We start from the raw sequence: 24,243 nt of genomic DNA, 5'->3' as shown, positions 1-24,243 counted from the left end.
ATTTAGTGAAAATATATTAATTCAGGAAAACTTGGCTTATTAGGCAAATTGGGCCATGCATAGTAGGCTGAGAAGTGAGTTCTGGCTACTAGATACGACATATATATATATATATATATATATATATATATATATATATATATATATGTCGTACCTAATAGCCAGAACGCACTTCTCAGCCTACTATTCAAGGCCCGATTTGCCTAATAAGCCAAGTTTTCATGAATTAATATTTTTTCGTCTACCTAACCTACCTAACCTAACCTTACCTAGCTTTTTTTGGCTACCTAACCTAACCTTACCTATAAATATAGGTTAGGTTAGGTTAGGTAGGGTTGGTTAGGTTCGGTCATATATCTACGTTAATTTTAACTCCAATAAAAAAAATTGACCTCATACATAGAGAAAAGGGTTGCTTTATCATTTCATAAGAAAAAAATTATAGTAAATATATTAGTTCAGGAAAACTTGGCTTATTAGGCAAATCGGGCCTTGAATAGTAGGCTGAGAAGTGAGTTCTGGCTACTAGGTACGACATATATATATATATATATATATATATATATATATATGTCGTACCTAGTAGCCAGAACGCACTTCTCAGCCTACTATGCAAGGCCCGATTTGCCTAATAAGCCAAGTTTTCATGAATTAATTGTTTTTCGACTACCTAACCTACCTAACCTAACCTAACCTATCTTTTTCGGCTACCTAACCTAACCTAACCTATAAAGATAGGTTAGGTTAGGTTAGGTAGGGTTGGTTAGGTTCGGTCATATATCTACGTTAATTTTAACTCCAATAAAAAAAATTGACCTCATATATATATATATGTCGTACCTAGTAGCCAGAACGCACTTCTCAGCCTACTATGCAAGGCCCGATTTGCCTAATAAGCCAAGTTTTCATGAATTAATTGTTTTTCGACTACCTAACCTACCTAACCTAACCTAACCTATCTTTTTCGGCTACCTAACCTAACCTAACCTATAAAGATAGGTTAGGTTAGGTTAGGTAGGGTTGGTTAGGTTCGGTCATATATCTACGTTAATTTTAACTCCAATAAAAAAAATTGACCTCATACATAATGAAATGGATAGCTTTATCATTTCATGAGAAAAAAATTAGAGAAAATATATTATTTCAGGAAAACTTGGCTTATTAGGCAAATCAGGCCTTGCATAGTAGGCCGAGAAGTGCGTTCTGGCTATTAGGTACGATATATATATATATATATATATATATATATATATATATATATATATATATATATATATGTCGTACCTAATAGCCAGAACGCACTTCTCAGCCTACTATTCAAGGCCCGATTTGCCTAATAAGCCAAGTTTTCATGAATTAATGTGTTTTCGTCTACCTAACCTACCTAACCTAACCTAACCTAGCTTTTTTTGGCTACCTAACCTAACCTTACCTATAAATATAGGTTAGGTTAGGTTAGGTAGGGTTGGATAGGTTCGGTCATATATCTACTTTAATTTTAACTCCAATAAAAAAAAATTCACCTCATACATAGAGAAAAGGGTTGCTTTATCATTTCATAAGAAAAAAATTATAGTAAATATATTAATTCAGGAAAACTTGGCTTATTAGGCAAATCGGGCCTTGAATAGTAGGCTGAGAAGTGAGTTCTGGCTATTAGGTACGACATATATACATATATATATATATATATATATATATATATATATATATATATATATATATATATATATATATATATATGTACATGTATGTATGAGAGTGTGTACATGTATATATAATATTAATAATTTTGTAACTAGCGTCACAAACTGATATTTGCTTAGCTAAACGAACTAGAGGGTTCAGTTCCTGAACCGATTATGTGCCTCTGTAATCCTTTACACCACCGCCCACGGGATGGGTATGGGGTGCATAATAAAGAAAGAAATTGAATTGAATTGGTCTGATTAAGACTTTATGACCATGTAATCTATGTTTTGCTCCACTACTTACTGGTTGAGTATGGGGTGCATAACAAATAATAGCCTCCTTCGGGGGCGCCTTGTTTCTAAACGTGAAACCTTAATTCCTTTAATCTCAAATCTTGCTATAATGTACCTCTTAATATATGTTATGTACTCTCGCAACCCAATGTACCTTCTTGTATATAAATAAATAGATTTCAACTGTAAGGGGATATGGTTTGCACCTTGTTATTCTAATAATGGATAAATAATTCTAATAATGGAAGCGCTAATTATATGAACAAGTGCCATGTATTTATTCAGACGAGAACAACAGCGAACACAAACCAGCGCATATACGAACGGAATGGTTTGTATGTACAAACTTCTCAGTGAACGAAGTTGTTTCTAGCCCGGTATCCGAAATTGCAGAGTACGACTTGACCAGTCCCCATTCTATGGACCGGGATAATCTACTCGCTACAGTCCGGAGTCGGAGCTCGGCTATTATAAAAGTACACGTATCTTCGCTTTAAATTTAAATGTGCCCATGGTAAGGTATTTAGAACGAAGCTTATATATCTGTCTTTCTTGTGACATATAAAACTCTTACGTTTATTAAGGAATCTGCGTGAAATAGGCATGGTTCTGAGATGAATGCTGCGGTTTTCGAGTTTGACGAGCGATGAAAACTGTCACTTTTATACAACAACAAATATCTTCGGTTTTACTTAAAATATTTGTCTGGTAGAGGTTTTACATATAGATCGCGTTTCTGTCTTTCTTCTGACTAATACATAATTTTGGTTTAATCAGTTATCAAGATGTTTTCAACAATATTCTTTCAGCGTTCGTCTTTTCCAACTTGGGCGACCCTTTTGGAAGCGCGATACTACTGACCCATCCTATAGTTGGGTCTGTTTCCAACTGGGGTTCGAATATATACAAGAGATGAAACAGAGAGCCATGAGCTAGAGCGATGTGCTGAGTCCATAAGGAGGCCGAGCTTCCAGAAATACCTTCCTGTGATTGGCTGTTGCGGGGAATACCAACACTCTTTTATGAATAAAATTTAAACTAAGAAATAGGTCCATGTGCACAACAACAAGGGTGTTGTGAAAAAGAACAACAATTTCTGTTTTGCACCTGACAGAAATCTCCATCTAACTGAATAATTTACTGGAATAAGAGGGCAGAGCAGTGTATCATTATTTGTGTCAAGGCAACCCCCAATAATAACGTCACAAGTTAGGTAGCCAGCCCATTTTTATATAACATCTGTTATATCCTGCAATATTTAATTATCACTTTATTAACACTTCACTTTTTTGGGTAAATTAAAGTTAAAGCAGAATTCCATAAGCATGACTGGTGGGCTGAAGATGATTTACTAAGTGGATGGCACCTATAGCTGATCCCTTCCTGTGATTGGCTGTTGTGTAAATGTCAACAAAGAGTTTCTACCAATGATATGCCACCATTTTATTTATTATGCACCCCATACCCAGATCTTGTGGGCGGAGCTTGGAACCTCCTACCCGAGCACAACAACCCGCCTTATGGGTTGCTGTTTGGCTATTTATAGTGCGTTGGAAAAGCAACAGATGGCGTTAGTTGTATTTAGTTGATAGTGTTCTCTTCTGCCGACAGATGGCATCAGCTGTATTATTATTATTTTAATAATATTATTACATTAATAATAATGTATTATTATTACTTTAAACACTGATCTATACGTTTGGTAGCCTATAATAAGGTTTCATACCGTGCTGGTATTAGGTAACTAGAATTCTGCAATTACTTTTTTTTATCTACTGTTGAGGATATGTAAGACAAATGTAAGGTTTTGAGGCTAAGTAACGAAGATAGTTACAAGATACGAGCCAGATGGTGTTGAGATTGCAAAAGGGATTATGATAAGAACTTAAGCCAAAAAATCGATGCATAAATGTTCCCAAATATGAGACGGATTTATTTATCGAAAAGTTAGCAATAAAATACGCTTTCTAGTTCTTTATTTTTAAAATTAAGACCAGGGATTCTGTCTAACGAAGCTGCAAGCTAAAACACCGTTATCCTATAATGTTCATCTGTAGCTTGACCCTAAATACTCGTTTATTAAACGAATTTATTGTTAGAGTTCATTAGGAATCAACTTGTTGAAGGCAGAGTTTCCAACAAATACCTTCCTGTGATTGGCTGTTGCGGGAAATGCCAACGCTTATATGAATAAAATGCAAAATAAGAAATACGTCCTTTTGCTCAATAACCTTGTTGTTGTACAAAATAACAATTTCTGTTTTATACAAGACAGAAATTTCCATCTAACTGAATAATGTAGACCAATAAGAGGGCGGAGGCATTGTATCGCCGATATTATTTGTGCGAGGCAATCCCCACTGATGACTTCACAAGGTAGGTAGCCAGCCCATGTTTCTGTAACACCCGTTACATCCTGCAGTATTTAATTATCACTATATTAATACTGTTAAATACTTAACATTTCACTTTTTAGGTAGATTAAAGTTGAAGCAGAATGTCATAAGCAAGGATGGTGTGCTGAATAAAGATGATTTATTAAGTGGATGGAGCCTTTATAGCTGATCCCTTCCTGTGATTGGCTGTTGTGTGAATGTCAACAAAGAATATCTACCAATGATATGCCATTTATTATGCACCCCATACCATTTTGGGGCGGAGCTTGGAACCTCTTACCCGAGCACAACAAACCACCTTATGGGTTGCTGTTTGGCAATTTATAGTGCGTTGGAAAAAATAGAGATGGCGTTAGTTGTATTTTGCAGGGTAATTTGTTATAGGTGTAATTTGATGTCAACAGATGGCGTAAGCTGTATCTTATGGCCACTGTTGACCTGCCAGTTGATAGTGTTCTCTTTTGCCGAGAGATGGCATAAGCTGTGTTATTATTACTTCTGAATTCCCTTTAAACACTGATCTACAAATCCTTTGGCTTATGATAAGGTTTTATACCATTTATGATAAGTATTAGATAACTGGAGTTCCGCAATTACTTTTATTTATCAACTGTTCAGGATATCATCATATAACGTCTGGTTAGGACGTACTGCTCTCGATTGATGAAGATTAAGCCACCCAAGAGGTGGCACGGGCATGAATAGCCCGTAAATACTGCTCTCGTAATATTATTCAGGGGGGTGGGGGAACTATCAAGGTAAAGCGCGAAGCCATTACGACTATATAGCACTCTGAAGGGATCAGGATACGGATTTGGGATGGAACGGGGGAAAGGAATTTTGCCTAACCTATTGGGGGGTCGGGGATAAAGACTGGGTATAAAGTAAGATTCATGTGGATCCCTTCACATGTGGGAATACTGTTGAATGAGGTAGTTGATGACATAGCGAAGAGAGCCACTGAAAAAACTCTTGATGATGTTGTATGTCAGTTAACCTTGAAACAAATAAAAACAAGACTAAAGGTGATTCAGGAGGGTGAAGAAATGATAAAGAGAATGGCAATGGTGGACAGTAGTAACACACTTAAGAATTATTCAATAATAAATACAAATTCGTCCTTCACTTATGGTAAAGGAAAGTCTACTTGGAAGGATTCAATTTACATGAGATTACGATTAGGATATAAATATATCTGGCAATACGGTGTTGATGTCAGTGAAAAAGATAAGGAGTGTAAATTATGTAGTATGCCGTACGCCCACACCTTAGAACATTATGTATTAGAGTGTCACCTTATTGAAAAATATAGAAATAAGGAAATAAATAGTGTACCACATCAAATTGTTTGGATGTGTGATAATGGTATAATAGACAGTATAATAGACAGTATACTTAGGAGCTACAAGAATTTTGCCCCAAGAATGTAACAATTATATGCTGTACTTGCTGTATGCAATGTTAAATGGGATTCTTGTACTGTTATATGTCTATTTGTACTCACTGAATTTGTGTGCCCCTTGAGGGACTTGAAGTAGAGGGGGGGTAGAAATAGCCTAAGCTACTCTATCCCTTTGAGATGTATTTATTGCTTATCTCAATAAACATACTTGAACTTGAACCCACGACACCTTCTTATCCCCACCCATACACCCTCTAATCCCCTTTCCGCCCTCTATCACTTCCTGGTGAAGGGATAAACAAAAGAATCGTTTTGACATATGCCAATGACAAAGGATAACAAATGTCAAAGACAACGACACCACAACTACTCCAGTGCCGAGACTAATTGTACCAAAAATTCCATCGGAAATGATCTTAAACGAATTCATGGCTAAAACAAATACTGTACTCTATCAGAGTATCAGTGTGTACTCATCTAGTTGTGTTTGCGGGGGTTGAGCTCTGGTTTTTTGGTCCCACCTCTCAACCGTCAATCAACAGGTGTACTGATTCCTGAGCCTATTGGGCTCTATCATATATACACTTGAAACTATGTATGGAGTCAGCCTCCACCACATCACTTCCTAATGCATTCCATTTGTCAACCACTCTTGACACTAAAAAAAAGTTCTTTCTAATATCTCCGTGGCTCATTTGGGCACTCAGTTTCCACCTGTGTCCCCTTGTATATCTGTGTGTGTGTATCAGAGGTCCACGGTTGTTCAACGTCCTACTAGCGAGCATCAGAAATATTACAGGAACAACCGTGGACATCTTCAAAACGAAACTAGATTGTTTCCTTCAAGAAGTGCCGGACCAACCGGGCTGTGGTAGGTATGTGGGCCTGCGGGCCGCTCCAAGCAACAGCCTGGTGGACCAAACTCTCACAAGTCAAGTCTGGCCTCGGGCCGGGCTTGGGGAGTAGAAGAACTCCCAGAACCCCATCAACCAGGTAACTCTGAACTTGTGTTACTTCCCTGTCTCGCTAGGATAATTTTGGAACAATAACCAAAGGATACTGTAACACTGCAGATGACAACACTTTATTTAATATACTTAATTCCAAACCAATCTATATATTTACAATGACTATTTTCACAGTATACTTTGTACACATTTTAAGCTGGGAATCTGGAACAGACAAAAAGAGTGAACGTTGAGAAAGCAACAGCAACCACTGACTACAAAGAATGTCTTCATTCCTTCTCTACAGTATCTAGACATAACAAATTATTATTTTTTTAAATAATGTTCATCCTCGAAAACAATATCAACAAAAATTTACGAAGCGAATGCTGATATGCAGTGTCCTTTGTTTCGTTTCGACTAAATTCTATTATTGAAAGACAATGGCGGACACAGCAAATTTACACGATAAATAAAATTCCTGATATGTTTATTACTCATCTGAAAATAAAAGACCTTGCAACCTAAGAACTTACCCTTCATAGTCTTGAGTGTGCAACTAAAATATATAACACTCACTTTAAAAGTACATGTGTATTGACAAGTTGCTTGCTTCCTGCTATTCCCTCTTCCTACAGTCAAGCAACTCTATGAAATCCACCAACTTCTAAACAGTCTCTTGTTGAAACAATCTTAACTCAAAATCAACAGACATTAAAAATGGAATTTACAAAAATTTAGCAATAGTAGCTACTTGGAAAGGTGAACTGCATACAGGCTTGCTCTGATACTGACTGCTCCAATTCTCTGTTTACAGGATGATGTGAATGTGCATTTGTAACAGAGGCAGATTTATCACAGATAATAAAGCTAAATTATTCCAGACAAATATATTTAACTTTTTAAACTTGTTAAAGATTAAAAAACAAGGTGTTAGTAAATTGCCTAAGTATTCTTTTTGATGATCAGTGATGAATATTTCAGAAAGTATCATTCATTGGTATCTATTGGAAACATTTCAGAACTTCCATACAAATAAAACTGTTCATTTGCAGTGAAGCAGTTTAATTTGGGTTTCATAAATTGTTAATATAAAACCAGTTTTAATGGCAAGAGCTTTGATGAAGTTGCATCGAGAATGCAATAATGCATGGTCAAGTGTTTAGCAAGTGGTATATGTCACCTCCCTGCCTTGTGGCTGCAAACACCACCACAATAATGCATGGTCAAGTGTTTAGCAACTGGTATATGTCACCTCCCTGCCTTGTGGCTGCAAACACCACCACAATAATGCATGGTCAAGTGTTTAGCAACTGGTATATGTCACCTCCCTGCCTTGTGGCTGCAAAGACCACCACAATACACTTCAGTTTCTGCCACTACTGTTAATACAACAACTATTGCTACAACTGTTCTCTGATCAGCAGCTTATAGCTTTTGTATACAGTACACAATATCCCATTTAATCCTGTCACGCTTCACAGATGATGTAATTTCTTTTTAGTGTGGAGCTCCGACAAGGCTAAGTGTGTAAACCTATACACACTAAGCCTATACATGATCTAGACCTGTACACACACACTAAACCTACACAGACTAAACCATGCTCAGATTTAAGATGCCTCATATCAATGCTTTTAAACATTGTTTCCCTTATCACTTTTAACCATTCTAAATGATAACTGTTTATCAGAGAAGTAATCAAACATGCTAAAATGTTTCCTATGTTAGGTACCTGTTACATACAGAAAATTAAATGCAAATTTTAACAATCACTTTACATCATTAAATGACCATTACAAAATCATAATGTAATACTTCTTGATACCCAAACCACACATCTGAAAATATAGGAAGTAATAATATTTCGGTCCATTATGGACACTTGATAATGGTTCAGGACAGACTGAAATGTCTCTGTTACTTCATTTTCAGATTTGTGGGTTAGGTATCAACTTTTCCGCCACATTATTGTGACTCATTGTCTGCATAACACTCCCTCCCTCCCCCCCTCCCTCCCCAATAACCTGGTGCCATTAATCTATGCACTTTTCCTTATTTTAATACCAAAAATGTCTAGTCTGTAGACTACAGTAGACTAAAGTCTACTGTAGACTTTAGACTTAAGTCTAAATTGTAGACTTAATTTACTGACTGAATTGCTTTGACATGTAATATTAAATATGTGACTGTTTACATTAAAACAAGGCACCAAAAAATAACAAGAGCTCATTATACATTCAACAAAAAAAAAAAAAAAAATTTGTGCTGTTGACAATGGATGCAACTTAGCAACCAAATATGATCCTTATTAAAGTCTTCTTCAGTAACATTGAATCAGAGCAAAAAGCTAGTCCTGAGAACACAGAAATTAACACAAAAACAAAGCAAACACTCTTATAATAATGGAATGTGCAACAATGCTGAGACACCGTGCGATTAACGAGATGCTCGACTATTTAAAATTTTGGCTTGCTAAACCCTTCAAAAATAAGATCCACATGAAGTGTGTAAGCCAAAATTTCCACAATTACAAAATTTTAAATATAAATCACTGGCGAATGAAAATGCAAATCCTAAACGTATGCACTTTCTTATCTAATAATAACAAATTTAGAGTAGTACAATACAGTATTTACAAGTCAAAAATATATATATATGTATACTATGTACAAAAATAAAGAAAATTACCAATCCAAATCATAAGTTTACACAACAGATTAGAGGGTAACTACACGTCATGCACGTAAAGTGTTTACATCTGATTTAGCTTTGCCAATTCAACCGTAAACATTACATAATCCATCATTTATGACAAATGTAATTTGGAATGTAGGTGGTTGCATTTCATGAAAGAATTACACTCTGGAATTCCATAACATCCATATTACCATATTTCAATTGCCTGAGTTTATTTCTCAGATATACCATGAATATAGTTAAAGTAATTATGGCATGTCTTGACTTCAATATGAAGTCAATATTAGTTACAACTGTACACGCATACATGAAGGACAACCCGACCTGCCCTCCCTGATTCATCATTAATATTTTCTTATTTATCCTAACTAATTAGGATTTATATTAAATGACTATTCTAAAGTGTATAATAACAAAAGATGATAGGAAAATCTACTTGAATTGTGTTAAATTACAGCAGAACAAAGAAATACATCACTTCAAAAAATCACCCATCCTTTACAAAATCACAACATACCACTTGAATGTTCTTTAATTTACTTAAATTTATATAATAAAAATATAAAACAAGAAATATATAATGCACTGGTATCACTAATATATCAAACCAATTAATCCAATTCATACCAAATATTAAAAACACAAACAATGTAGGACAAAACTCCATTTCTTAAAGTAGCATGCCCCTGATTTATCATAATGTTCTAAATATTTTGAAACTTTGACACATCATCATCAGATGTATCCAACATGACAAGATTTGTTTGTGCTTCTTTAGCCACATGTAAGTAGCATTGTACCACCACATGGCAACACCCTAGTACGACCAAACCCCAAACTGATGTATAATGTGCTGCTTCAATACATGTTAGAAAAAGTGAGGACCACACCCAAAAAATATTATATGAAAATATTATATCAAATTCTCAATCTCTCTCTCTCTCTCTCTTTCACTCTCTCTCTTGCTCTCTCTCTCTTGCGCTCTCTCTTGCGCTCTCTCTCTTGCTCTCTCTCTCTCTCTCTCTTGCTCTCTCTCTCTCTCTCTTGCTCTCTCTCTCTCTCTTGCTCTCTCTCTCTCTCTTGCTCTCTCTCTCTCTCTTGCTCGCTCTCTCTCTCTCTCTCTTGCTCTCTCTCTCTCTCTCTTGCTCTCTCTCTCTCTCTCTTGCTCTCTCTCTCTCCCTTGCTCTCTCTCTCTCTCTTGCTCGCTCTCTCTCTCTTGCTCGCTCTCTCTCTCTTGCTCGCTCTCTCTCTCTCTCTCTCTTGCTCTCTCTCTCTCTCTCAAAATACAAACTAGGCTTAGCTGACACCTCATTTGATCAGAGGTTATGTCACTTCTAACACATGTCATCCACACACAATTATTATTGTCAAAGATGATACTTTGAGTAAGTATTCATACTAATTGTTCTACCAAGATATCATAAAAATTACATTTGGGACAGGTTAAAATAGCTAAACAATGTAAACAGTGTAAGTGTGGCTACCAAGATATTTCAAGTAACTGGGTAATGAGAGCTTAATCCAAATATTACATTGAATGATCATACAAGTCAAATATTGTTTAAAAAGTTAACATAGTGTATATGAATAGGATAAAGAAGTAGTAACATTTAGCATGCTTGATAACCTTGTATATGGGGTACTGGAACATACTCTTCATACCTACTAAACAGGTAGTGGAATTTGGATATTATGAATATATAAATATTATATATATATATATGGTGTGTGTGTGTGTGTGTGTGTGTGTGTGTGTGTGTGTGTGTGTGTGTGTGTGTGTGTGTGTGTGTGTGTGTGCGCACAAATATACATACACACATACACAACACCCATAAGATTTTACAGTACCAAAGCAGCTAAGTACTACATGCTAAATGTTTTGGGGTTTAAAGATATGCCGAGCCTTTACAATAGCCTAGTTAAGGTTATAACCACAAAACAATTTAATAGATAAAATATTGGCTCAATACAAGGTACACAAGAATATAAACAATTCCAAACAAGATGGTTCCATGAGCCTTCATTAATTTAATATGTTGTGGTGTAAGCAGAGTCATAATGACAATAATAAAATATAATATTACGCCAAGACTCTCGATATCTCTTAGTGGTACACTGGGTTAAGGTTAAGATGTAGGTGATGACGAGGTGACTCGTGTAAAGTCGAACTGCTCATCTGTTCTCGCCGCACTTTAATAGATGCCAGAATGTGCAGTACCATAGCTTTGCAGTCTCCACACACGCACATGAGCTCTCCACGCAAATGCTCCTCGACCTGTGTGGTCCGGGATCTCTGCTTCTGCTTCCTGTCGTGGAAAAATCTCAGTTTAATTAAGACGAGATCTCTAAAGAATTGTCATGAGTGGCTCTTATTTCCAATAGACACAGTGATTGCACAGAGTAACAAGAAAAAAAATTGTCTGTTCTTTGCTCTTCTTCAATTCTACATAATAGTGTAATGTGTTATAATTTAAGCATTCACTCTTATTTTAAATTATGCTGTTTTATTAAGATTTTTATAATACAGTAGATGATTAAAAATTAATCAAATGTGCAACATTATCTAAAAATCCATGAAAATATGATATGAATTAATATTAGATCAATGTCATTCAAACTGATATTAGTGTCTCAGACAGTGATCAAATGTGATAACACACTGTATCCATGTCATTCAAACTGATATCAAACCTATCAATTGAGAAACTTAGTAGAGTACACTTCCATAGTATTCACCTAGTTGTGCTTGTGGGGGTTGAGCTCTGCTCTTTCGGCCTGCCTCTCAACTGTCAATCAACTGTTTCTACTGCTACTATTTCCCCCCCCCCCCACACCACACACACACATACACTCAGGAAGTAGCCCATGACAGCTGACTAACTCCCAGGTACCTATTTACTGCTAGGTAACAGGGGTCTAGGGTGAAAGAAACTCTGCCCATCGTTTCTCGCCGGCGCCCGGGATTGAACCCAAGACCACAGGATCACGTGTTCAGCGTGCTGTCCGCTCGGCCACCTGACTCCCTATATGTGTTATAGGGAGCTATATGTGTTATAGTGTTTGAATGAATTAAAGACCCAATACATGTGTAAGTGTAATATTAAACAAAATTTTGGGATGAAACCTACATCCTTTATCAAGGTGCTGTCAAACACCTTAATAAAGGATGTCGGTGTCATCCAATTTTTTTTTTAATATTACAATTACACATGCAATGGGTAACCTTCCATCTTCAAACCTATCAATATAAAATATATTTGTGAAAGATTATATACAAGCAGCTGTACTGTACTTGTAAAATTCAATATAAACTCAAGCCAATTCAGCTTCAGATTCCGAAACATTTCCTTCACTTATCTACACAGCCTTAGACAAAAATAAATTCCCAATTGGCCTCTTCATTAACCTGAGAAAAGCCTTTGATATCGTCTCACAATTACCTTAAATTTAAACTTCGTTACCAAAGAATTTGAAACCTTGGTTTGAACTACAGTATATCCAAACAACAATCATCAATGACATCTCTCCCACTAACTGCACTAACTGCAGGAGTGTCACAAGGAAGCATTTTAGGACATCTCCCTTAACTTTTTATGTGCATAATGATAGGCTTCTTAACCACCGCACTGCACAGAGCGCCTTGAAGCACTAGATTGGGGTTGCGCAGAGTTCCTCCGGGTGCTCATAGGAATAGCGTTGGATTCAAAACTAACGCATGGTGACTCGGATATGAAATTGATGCCCGAGGCCTCCAGTGAGCATCCGCCATTTTGAAAAAAAATATCCCGGCATGCCCCACGACCATGAGGAGCCTCAGTTTCAAGGTAACAACCATGTCTGATGCATCATCTACAAGCTCCCAATCCACGGTCAGTCGTGGTGCTGCAAAACGACTCTCCGAGAATGAAATACGCGACATATTGTTTGATGATGGACCGATTACTGATGATTTAGACCACAGTCCAGATAAAGACCTAACACAGGGGTTTGACACAAGTGATAGGGAGAATGTGATGGACGATGTCGAGAGAGAGTGTGTATAGTACACGCGCCTTCTCCAGCCTCCTATGCCGCCCTGGATCAACACCACTGGAGCTAACATCACCATTTGTGTCACCTGACGTGAGTCTACTTGGCGATACAGTATCATCAAAAGATATGGAGTGAGAAAGTTGGTGACTAATAAAACTGAGGCAAGTGTACCAAGATGTAAAGATAATGTTAAGTGTAGGAGTGATGCTAGTGATGAAAGAGTACCCAAGTGCATCCAAGAATAGAATGAGCAAAAAGCCATGAAGATGGACAATTATAGTGAATGTACAGTATTAGGCAGCACAGACTGAGAGCAAACAGCACAGAAATATGGTAGTGAGCAGGGCTTAGTGAAAACCATGTGTTAATAATGAACGTATTGTTCATGGCATCTGTCAAATACTAACTTTAAGCCTAACTTACAAAGTGGTGGAGATACTAATGCAGATAATACATCGGAGTGTGATGCAGCTGGTGTTCTATGATGTTGCGGAGTGTGGAAACAATTGTGAAGCAATGGGTGTCACATCGAATATATTCAACCAAATTGCTACATTACTTTTATTGCCTAACAAATGCCTCAACAGTCATGAAGTGGAAAATGGGGTGAACAAATCGAATTTGTGAACAAATAATTTGTGAACTACACAAATAGTGTAGTGTGGGAAAATGGGGTAATGATGATAATGAACACTGTAAATGTTCTGTAAAAAACTGCTATTCAATCTGAGAACATTTTGCTGTTTAAGAAGATATAAATTTACTTAAATATATAGATACACTTCTATAAATATAACATGGAGAGCTTCTTTCTCATAATGATAGATGATGAATAAAGTGCATTGAGTCTCTAATCCTGTTCACTCCTTATCAAACATCCTAGTCATACTTTATCATATACTAGAAGTTTTGAAATTGATTCAAATATTTTCACACAGTACATAAGAATAGTTGCAGAGCTACTAATGTACTCCCAAATACTACATCACATTCACTATAAACAACATAAAAGACTTACTCTGCCATTAGTCGCTCTTTGGCAGTACGGCAGTCAATAGTTGCCATGGTCCTTGCACGTTCCAGCCTGGGCCTTACAGAGGTAGACATATCATGCAAAGCTTAATATTGAGAGACTAGCCTTAAGAGACAAGCATTATGTAGCTGCTTAAAAGACAAGAAAATAGTAAGACATGCAGCATAAAGAAAGTTAGCCGTCTTCAAAACTGTACAATGTATTGTGCTGTAAGGCTAGTTGTGGTGGTCTCTTATCACTAATGTCTTTAAACTCACGACTTTGTATAACTACAATTATGAATGCTTGTGTTTTCATACTTTCAAGCACAAAGAACACATTTATTATTGGCAATAACAGTATTACAGCATAATGCTTCTTCAGTTCTTAATTTTATTTGACCTTGTATAACATAATAAATATTAACACAAATGCCATTTCAACTACCAGAGAATAATAAGCATGTTATCGTGTCAAGCAAAATTAGAGTACAAGAGACAGTAACTAACTTGACATACGGTAAGGAGCGCCGACTTTTACCCTCCAGTCGGCCAATTGTGCGTGCACGATGAAGGGAACAGTGGCTATGAAGTTGACTATGAAGGATGCTAGGACAAACATGCAAACACATTAAGCATTTTAGTAGGCACATATTTACATGCAAAGCAATAACAGTATCATTAATCCACAGAACAGAAATACAACAGTCTGTGAAGAAATAGCAACAAAATGTACAGCAGAACAAGCATTATGAACTTTGTGTATGAACTCACCTAGTTGTGTGTGTGTACTCACGTAGTGTACTCTTTGGTCCCACCTCTCAATTGTCAATCAACTGGTGTACAGTTTCTTGAGTCTATTTAGCTCTATCAACTCTACATTTGAAACTGTGTATGGAGTCTGCCTCCACCACATCACTGCCTAATGTATTCCATTTGTTACCTACTCTGACACTGAAAAAAGTCTTTCTAATGTCTCTGTGGCTCATTTGGGCACTAAGTTTCCACCTGTGTCCCCTTGTTTGTGTTCCATCCATGCTAAATAGTTTGTCTTTGTCCACCCTGTCAATTCCTCTGAAATTGTTGTAGTTGGTAATAATGTCTCCCCTTGCTCTTCTGTCTTCCAGGGATGTGAGGAAGTCTTTCCTCATAGCTCATACCTCTCAGTTCTGGGACTAGTCTGGTGGCATACCTCTGAGTCTTCTCTAAATTTGTCTTGTGTTTAACTAGGAATGAGCTCCAGGAGGGAGGGGGAGCGAGGGGGGAGGGGGGAGGGTGGAGGTAGGGGGGGAGGGGGGATATTTTTTGTTTGTTTACAAGTCAGTATTTAATGAGAGCATGTTAAAGAAAAGCTACATCATTACAAAAAAATTGAACAAGCATATATAGATCAATGAAAGCATCTGTAACAACACATAATACAACAGATTTTCATCATATAAAGTAAGGGTGTGTGTATGTGAATACAGAGCAATGTATTCTTGCTCTGTATTCATGTCATTCACATTCATACGTACATGTCAGGAGACATGTACCTTGCCATGTCTCCTGACATGGCAAGGTTTTCATTCACTCAAGTATGGCCTTGCTGCCTTTTGAAAATGAGTATTGAAGCTGGGGATGCGAGAAGGGAATTCTCAATTCACAGGGAAAAATGATTAGATTTGATCTGGGCCTCAGAAAGTCCAACACCAATCATGAGGCAACCAATACACAACTTTGTATATTAAAATTTGGAGTCCAATTTAAGGAAATAAACACAACTTATGCAGAGAATAAGTAAAAATAACCTGGCTAAATATAAATATTCCAACCCATACATATGAAAAGCAAGGACAATTTTAATGATTTAATTCATCCTAGACCTCAGTTTTGACTCAATAAGGATCCACAACATGCCAAAACATTGTCACTTTCCCTTCTTTTCATACATGTGGGTTGATTATTTAAACATGGCTTATATATCTTTTTTAGCTTCACATATCTTATGATGAACATTTTAAGAGTTTACTTAAACATGCAAAATGTTGATTAAAACAATTGTTGGCACGTACTTCTTGATTGCTTCACTAACATATGGTACTGGTGGTTGTGTGGGTAAGGATTGAGGGCCATCCGTTCTGGAGAGCGTTGGAGATGATGGTGCCGACCCCACACTTCCACTAACGCTGCTTCTTCGTTCTCCACTCCATCCTCCACTATTGCTTGTGGGTAGAGGCAAGTCCTAAAATTATACAAAAACGTAAATCAGTTTTGTATTTAACAAGAATATTTACTCAAAACCGAACTCATGAAGAAAAGAAAGATGATATTGTATTATTGATGATTTTGATTCATGCCAGATCCTTATAATGGAAAAATATTAGCATTAGTTGCAGGAGTACTTCCAAATACAGTATATATAAAAAGTTTTAATCATAAAAAGCTACCAGTAGGATAGGTATATATTAAATCAATACAAGTGTCAAAAAGCTTAAATGTTAGAGGGCAACCCCCAACATTACGGTTTTGTCACACGAAACACACTGGTTGCTGTACCAACAGAGGACATGCTACGATATAAGCACAAGCCTTAATTTTAGAGTAAACATGCAGTGACTCATCAACAGCTTGGGTATGAACAATTTAGACGTGCACAAAAAGCTGCTTCAGAAATTTACTCTCCCAATATGGTACTTGATTTTGAAATTGTAAGCAAATTGCTTCCTGTCTTTATAAGTATCATGTAAAACTAAATGTCTGACTTTCAGACTTTAATGCACTATAAATACTATACAAGATCTCAATATTATACTCAAAGAATAAGTATTAGCATACACTCAGAATATATACCCATGATATGTTCAATCCAAATTTTGAATTAGATTAAAAATAAGCATTAAAAAGCTGGGAAACTCAAAACTATATAAGGATCTGCCAGTATGGTAACACAAGCTTGCTTTTTTAACAAGGATCTCCATTATGCTTAGCCTCCTGATTGTACCTGAGACAGGATGTCATCACTTGTCGTGTGTTCTTCATGCTCTGTTACCTGAATACGCTTAGCGATGTGTTCTGAGATGTTAAACTGTAAAGAAAGTGTCTCTTTACTAAGTCTCCAAATAACCCAATCCACAGGCATTACATGAAATGAAATGAAAATGCTGTATTTTGGACCATCCAGGGCTTAATAAGGGGTCCAGGATGGACCAAAACATCATCACTTATATTTCATATGTGTGTGGGTTGGGTTATTTGTTTCAGTCACGTTATTGTGACTTATTTTCTGTGTAAGTCGCCAATATAGTGACCAGGACACTTCAACAACTCTTAGCCTAATTAACAAGGTAAACTTTGTTTTCCTCCAGTGATAATATTAAATTATTTTTTTTTGTTATTTGTGATTTCTACACTTGTAACTAAAATATGCAAGTACAGTACAGTATCTCTAAAATTTAATATTTTTGCAATTATAAATCAATCAGCAGACTACTTCAAATTTGACACTTTGAAGTATCATAGAGAAGCTTTCCTACAAATACCCTACGGTTTATACTTGTAAAGAAGCCTTCATGACTGTCCCCTTCTTATTACAAGCTAGTGGTCATTTCATCATTTAGGGAATAAAACAAGATGTAAAATTATCTGGCAAATGCTCTAAGCATTCAACTATTTGCACTCTTAACAATTCATATCACACCAAAATAGCACAAAATTGAGTGGAAAGTCTATCTACATAAGTCCCCACTGAATGCAAGATGCATGAATTCAACAAATTACCAGTACAGTACTTTTAACACTGCCATAGAAAAACAATTACATTATTTCTCATATACACTTTCCAGTCATTCTGCCCATAATAAATGATCTACCTGTCTGTTTATCTGCCTTGATCCCCACAGGGCTCTCTTTTTTCCCAAGGGGCTGCTGTAACATACAGCATATGATCTATTAAGTAGCAGTCCCCGTGGTGTAGTGGTAAGACACTCGCCTGGCATTTCGCGAGAACTTTGACTTGGGTTCGTATCCTGGCCGGGGAGGATTAACTGGGTGGTGTCAATCCCTAACAATAGCATCTGTTTATCCAACAGTAAAATGGGTACCTGGTTGTTAAACGATTTGGCGGGTTGTATTCCGGGGAACAGGATTAAGGACTTGTACTTGCCTCTAGCATGCTACGGGTGTTAGTGGCTGTACAAGGATGTAAGAACTCTTGTATATATAAAAAAAAAATAAAATAAAAAAATAAATAAATGCTTCCAGGTAATCCAGTATAAACATTATCATCTGCTCTGTTTTATATACTCTCACTTCAGTCAGGTTGGCATACAATCCCCAACCGTCCAAGTGGTTGGGCAAATTTCCTTCCATCCCAAAACCTTATCCTGATCCTTTCCAAGTGCTATATAGTTGTAATAGCTTGGTACTTTCTCCTGATAGTTCCCTTTCCTTGTTTTATATGCATTATGCTATAATGAGACTGATCTATAAAGTAAAACAATATTTGACTTTCCCTTTGCAGAAAGTAGGCAATATTTGACTTTCATCACTTTTATCATCTATACTAGTACAGTCCTTCACTTCTTCTGTATGCTGATCTATCATGCAAGTTAACCATCTGTCATCTTCCAATGACCCAACAATTCTAGATATTTTTCTTGAACCACTGTACCACTCAAGTTCTTGTATCCCTGGCATACTCTGCACTCTCACACATGCTATTCACTTTGTATTATTCCTTATCACCTAATTATACCACATGTATTTCTTTGGTCTTTTCAGGAGCCTAATATTTATATTAGTGTTTTGTTCCATGTCCAGGTCCCACAAGTCAGGGCTAGTGACATGAACTACAGATAACAACTGAGACTACAGTAATTTTACTTTTAGTTATACACTAAAGTGATGGGATCTTTTAAGACTATTCTTAGATCATTAAAGTAATTCTTATCAAATTTTTTTTAAGTATGACTATAATTTCCATAGTTTACTTTCATCAGCCACTCAATTATAATCATAAATTACATACAGTACATCTGTACCTTTACCCATTACTCAAGGTCTAACTGCTCAGTCTCATATGCAGCAAGTACTACCAAATTCATCTTATACACTAATTTTCCCTCCACCATCTTGCTAATATCTTGTTCCTCACCATTACTGAAGCACAGGCAATACTTACTTCCTACAGACAAAATCACCATTCCTATGTCAATATTACTACTATTTCCCAATGTTATATAGCTACTGTACACTGTACTGTACTTTTAACAACAGCTTTATAAAACACACAATACTGTACAGGTAGTTCTTTACTTCAAATATTGTACATGAATTCAGATGACTTCACTGAATGCACATATTTCCCTAAATGGCACTACTGTACATGAGTGTAAGGCAGGGTGGGGATGGTTCAGATAGTTGGATGGTTCAGACTAAGGCTCTCATAAGAACACTATACCACCTGCAACCTCCAGCTGGAGTGCTGGTGTGTGTTGCAATGACTTGATTGCTCACTATTTACTTAAGAGTTGGCTTACTGCAAAATTTTACTAGTAATTATTTTTGTACTATATTTTATTTAATTTTCTATGTAAATTTTAGGTTATCATGAATCTTAGAATATGCCAAACATATCTCACATAAAACTGTAATACTTTAACCCTTAAACTGCTCCTGGTATTCTCAAACAATTACCTATGGTGCTCCTGTCTTTTGCGAATGATTTTAAGTGCCGCTTAATATTCAAAGTTCCTAAATAATCTGTAGTTGACATTCTACACTAGAGACCTCTGGCAATCATTTGAAATATTGGGAAAAGTTGTGAAAGCCTTACCTACCTTCCTGGACATTATTTAAACACTGGCACCATGTCAGGTGCATCACCATCCACTTACTAACATCTATGCTTGGAAACACTATTGCCACAACCTGTCCTCTACAACCTCATTTATATACATCACATTTTGATGTATAAATCCCCTAAGGCCAACAAATGATGTACTAAAAATCTTAGCGGCTCGCAAAGTTGACATGATGTCCCGTTTTCTATTCATGGGTCCTCAGGTTTGGGCAATTTAGTACATTAGTTTAACAATGTTCCGAACACCCAAGAGGATGGGCTGAATGCAATACAAAATTCCAAGACCTTTTATGGGCCATGAAGATATCTGCGATAAAGGAGAAATCTTCTCCAATTAGTTTACTTTAAAATTAATTTTCTGAATGTGGCATCATTAATATTTTTTTACTTCACTACAGCCTAAGTAAAATAATTAGTTTATTTTTTATTTTTCTGACATCAGAAATAAGTCAGTTGCTGCAAGGTTGGCTTTCCTTACAACAGTCAATTATAAACAGAATGAGTGATTAATGTTACCATGCTTGTACAGTATTTTAATTTCTTTCAAGCAAATATATGCAATGTCTGCATCAACTGGCTTGTTTAAAAAAAATCAAAATCAAAATAACTGTGTTGCCTGTTCAGTGGTACTGCAAAGTCAGATGTATTCATACTAATTGCACGTAAGTGAAAATAACATTTCATTGTATTTTGCATCAGGTAGCTGATTTGCCCTTTAACAATGTGAGGCTTCATTAATTTCTTTCCCATATCATTTTAATAGATTTCTTCCCCTTACCATATAATGTATATTGCTCCTTATAATTCCTTTTCTAATAACTCTCCCCCATTGTGTATAGTTTTCAGGGCTAATATTTTGTCTTAATTCTCATAATAAATAAAATTTATTTCACAGTTTGTTAAGAGCAAATGAATCCTTTATATAGCAAGTGTTGGCACATAAAAATCTTGTTTATTTTTCATCTCACTTCCTTAGACTAAGTACTCCTTTGTATCATTGTGTTCAAATGAACTTGTTTCCAAAGACTCCATCATCCCCCCATGGGATGCTTCAAACAGTTTACAATGGACCATTAAAAGTATCTACATCCAACAGCACTATTCAACAGAGTCTGTTTGTACTGTAATTCCTAATTTTACAAACACATTTAACAAATAATTGTCTGAACCATCCATGCTCTCCTCTAAGCAGCAGAATCTTAATCCATGATAATACAAAACATACAAAATTACAAATCTATAAAATATTCTAACGAATATATAGAAGAAAAATGATTTAGTATATAAATTCTAAAGAATTACATGGATTTTATTGGATTATACAACAAAAATAGAAAGAGTTTAATCCTAAGTTTATATATTTACTGATTTACACATATGATTACAACACAAAAACCTAAGTCAAATTAATGTGACTGCTAACTCTAAAAGGAAATTTTGATTTGATAACACTAGTACAAGTATAAAAAGTATATACAATGTACATAGGATACAAGTGAAGGGTATTACCGTAAGTCTTGAGAGAATGGATCTTGGAAGTGATATGCTATCATCTTCATCCTCTCGTGGAGACAGTGCTTGGGGGGTCAACATCTGAACCGGGATGTTAGAGAAGTGCTCTGTTGGGATGCGCATCTGGAAAAGAACGTGTTTTGAAATCACAATACACTACAACACTGTGGCTACAATCTTATGAAATAACTAAATAAATATCATGTTTGTCAGTGGATAGGATGCACCTTTTTGGTCCACCACCAACCAAATATATATACTACAGTATATAGTATTTACACACAAAATAATGTTTTGCCCTTTTACCATACATTTAATTGAAAATTAAACTATCTGTATGGTAAAACATACAAAAAATCCACAAATATTCTTGTAAATTAGGTTCATGTTATACACAGAATTTGGCAAAGTATGTGGTAGATCAAGATTGATGTCTCATTCACCAAGTGGCACTACTATATTTAATTTGATGACCTTTTGCAGTTAATTGTACAGTATATATAATTCTATGAATATGAAAATTGAATATTAAATTAACTATGAATTCTATGAATATGAAAAAAACTATTTTTAGACCTAATGCAGAAAGCTGTAAAAAGTCCTGGCATAGCCAAATCAACAAATGACATTATTCACAGCCTCCTATGACAATATATTACTGTATTTAAGAAAAACCTACTGAGTTAAACTTAGGTCTGTTTCTGTTTACTTTTAATTACTTGAACCAGTATGCAATCAATGGTAGTGCTAACTAAAAGTAGGTCAATGCACTATATTTTTATTTCATTTTTAAAACACTTAGAAGGTAACATTGGCCCAGTAAGTGGCCACCTTACCTTTGAGATACACTTTTTACACACTGTTCTCCTACAGAGTCTGCAGTTGGTGCCTCGAGGACCAAAGAAACCAAATCTGGTCTTCATACACAGGAAACATATTTTGCCTTTGGCCATATCCTCTTTGATGGTCAGGTCAAGAGGAAGAGCCTCGAGGTCTGCTTTGGTCAAGACATTACGGATGTGTACCACCTCCTCCAGAGTCAGAGCCAGGCAGTCCAGCCGTGTGGAGAAATGAGCCTGCAATCATAAATGTCTTATATATAGAGATAATTTGATAAAAACAAAAATTGTTACATTTATTACTATGCTCATATTTATTTTGACCTTCTTAAAGTGAACAGAGATTTGGTGGGAAAACATTGACATTATATTAGCACCAACTACCCTTATCTTTCACTGTATTGTACACTGTTCACTATTACCTTTAATTATGACATGCAAATTAACTGAATACAGTACTGTGCATGTAAGAAAATTATATCAACACAGTTCTTGAATATTATATACAATTACAGTAGTTAATGTACATAATATAAACCCTTACTGAGGATAAGAAGTCCCTCTGCGTTTGAGATGCAGATGCCGTAAAATCTTGATGTGCCGGTGAGTTGGGAGCAGATGGATTTTTTGACTGGGGAAGAGAGGATGGTGGAGTGATGGAAGTGGAAGACTGTTGGGTCAACGAAGGAGTTTCACACAGTGTTATTGAATGACGACGTTCCGGAGTGCCTGTGTTGCCGTAGTTTGCCAGGTCAAATGCTGAAAAATTGTATAAATGTCATTAATAGAATAATACTACACCAATAACAATTAAATGCCCTACATATGACATACAGTAAATCTATATGTGCAAAATCAATGACAAAATGTGATGATTTGCCACAACTAATACAAAGGTATAATTATGACATTATAAATTTACCTACAAAGCAAATGGACAGCAAATACAGTACAGTATCTCCATTTATTTTCCCCCTAAGTCATCTACTTTTCAATGCCTATTTGATGGCAAATGCTACCTAGAGCTTTTTGTACACAGCTGCCATCAATTAGCTTGTCTTTAATTGGAACAGATTCATAAATATGCAGTTTATTTTTTACACCAATTTCTTAAGGAGTTAGAATGCATTCAAAGGTGTGTAGGTTAGCATAGGGCAAAGCAAGTGGAAGTGCTGCAGGTGTTTTGCATAGACTCACGACTTCTGCCGCATTTTGGCAGTACAGTATGAGAAACCTGTTTTACCACATCGTGATACAACTTTTTTTAAACCTCATGACTCCTCATGCTCTTATTGCAATTAACACACTTTCCAGTTTGCTGTGTATCTTTGCATCCTGGCACCTTCCTAGCATCATGAAAGTTCTTCTGTAACCCAAGATACTCCATGTGAAACAAAAGGCAATTATGATCTAGAAATAAACTAGAACATTTGCAAGTCTTTGAGAGTGGGATTCTGCCAAACCACCTCTCTTTCTAAAATATGAATGATGATTTACTCCTTCTGGCAAAACGTTCACTCTCTTTGAGGTTACCTTGAGGCATTTTTATTATATTTTATTCATGTATATACAAAAAG

The 24,243-nt window shown here is 36.1% G+C and overlaps 1 protein-coding gene and 1 long non-coding RNA gene across 8 annotated transcripts in view; one reads left to right on the top strand and one right to left on the bottom strand.

Moving 5' to 3' along the window:
- LOC123775090 (uncharacterized) overlaps positions 1 to 24,243 on the top strand; it is a 181,444-nt gene that overhangs the window by 110,284 nt on the left and 46,917 nt on the right. The gene's annotated exons all lie outside the window — the stretch shown is intronic.
- spir (spire type actin nucleation factor) overlaps positions 6,856 to 24,243 on the bottom strand; it is a 237,717-nt gene continuing 220,329 nt past the window's right edge. For 2 of the 7 annotated variants that reach the window (XM_069319275.1, XM_069319277.1), the window contains 8 exons: positions 23,211 to 23,425; positions 22,664 to 22,903; positions 21,825 to 21,950; positions 17,457 to 17,540; positions 16,528 to 16,697; positions 14,984 to 15,082; positions 14,481 to 14,552; positions 6,856 to 11,736 (listed from right to left, as the gene is read on the bottom strand). In XM_069319275.1, the coding sequence (XP_069175376.1) occupies positions 11,535 to 11,736; positions 14,481 to 14,552; positions 14,984 to 15,082; positions 16,528 to 16,697; positions 17,457 to 17,540; positions 21,825 to 21,950; positions 22,664 to 22,903; positions 23,211 to 23,425 (1,208 nt within the window). In that variant the 3' untranslated portion in view covers positions 6,856 to 11,534. The remainder of the gene's footprint in view (positions 11,737 to 14,480; positions 14,553 to 14,983; positions 15,083 to 16,527; positions 16,698 to 17,456; positions 17,541 to 21,824; positions 21,951 to 22,663; positions 22,904 to 23,210; positions 23,426 to 24,243) is intronic. The other 5 variants (XR_011226023.1, XM_069319276.1, XM_069319279.1 and 2 more) reach the window with 5 other exon arrangements.

This window comes from Procambarus clarkii, chromosome 92 (genome assembly GCF_040958095.1).
Source record: "Procambarus clarkii isolate CNS0578487 chromosome 92, FALCON_Pclarkii_2.0, whole genome shotgun sequence".
NCBI classification, from domain to species: domain Eukaryota; kingdom Metazoa; phylum Arthropoda; class Malacostraca; order Decapoda; family Cambaridae; genus Procambarus; species Procambarus clarkii.
The sequence above is the reverse complement of the archived record's forward strand: the minus strand, read 5'-3'. Positions and strand labels throughout refer to the sequence as shown.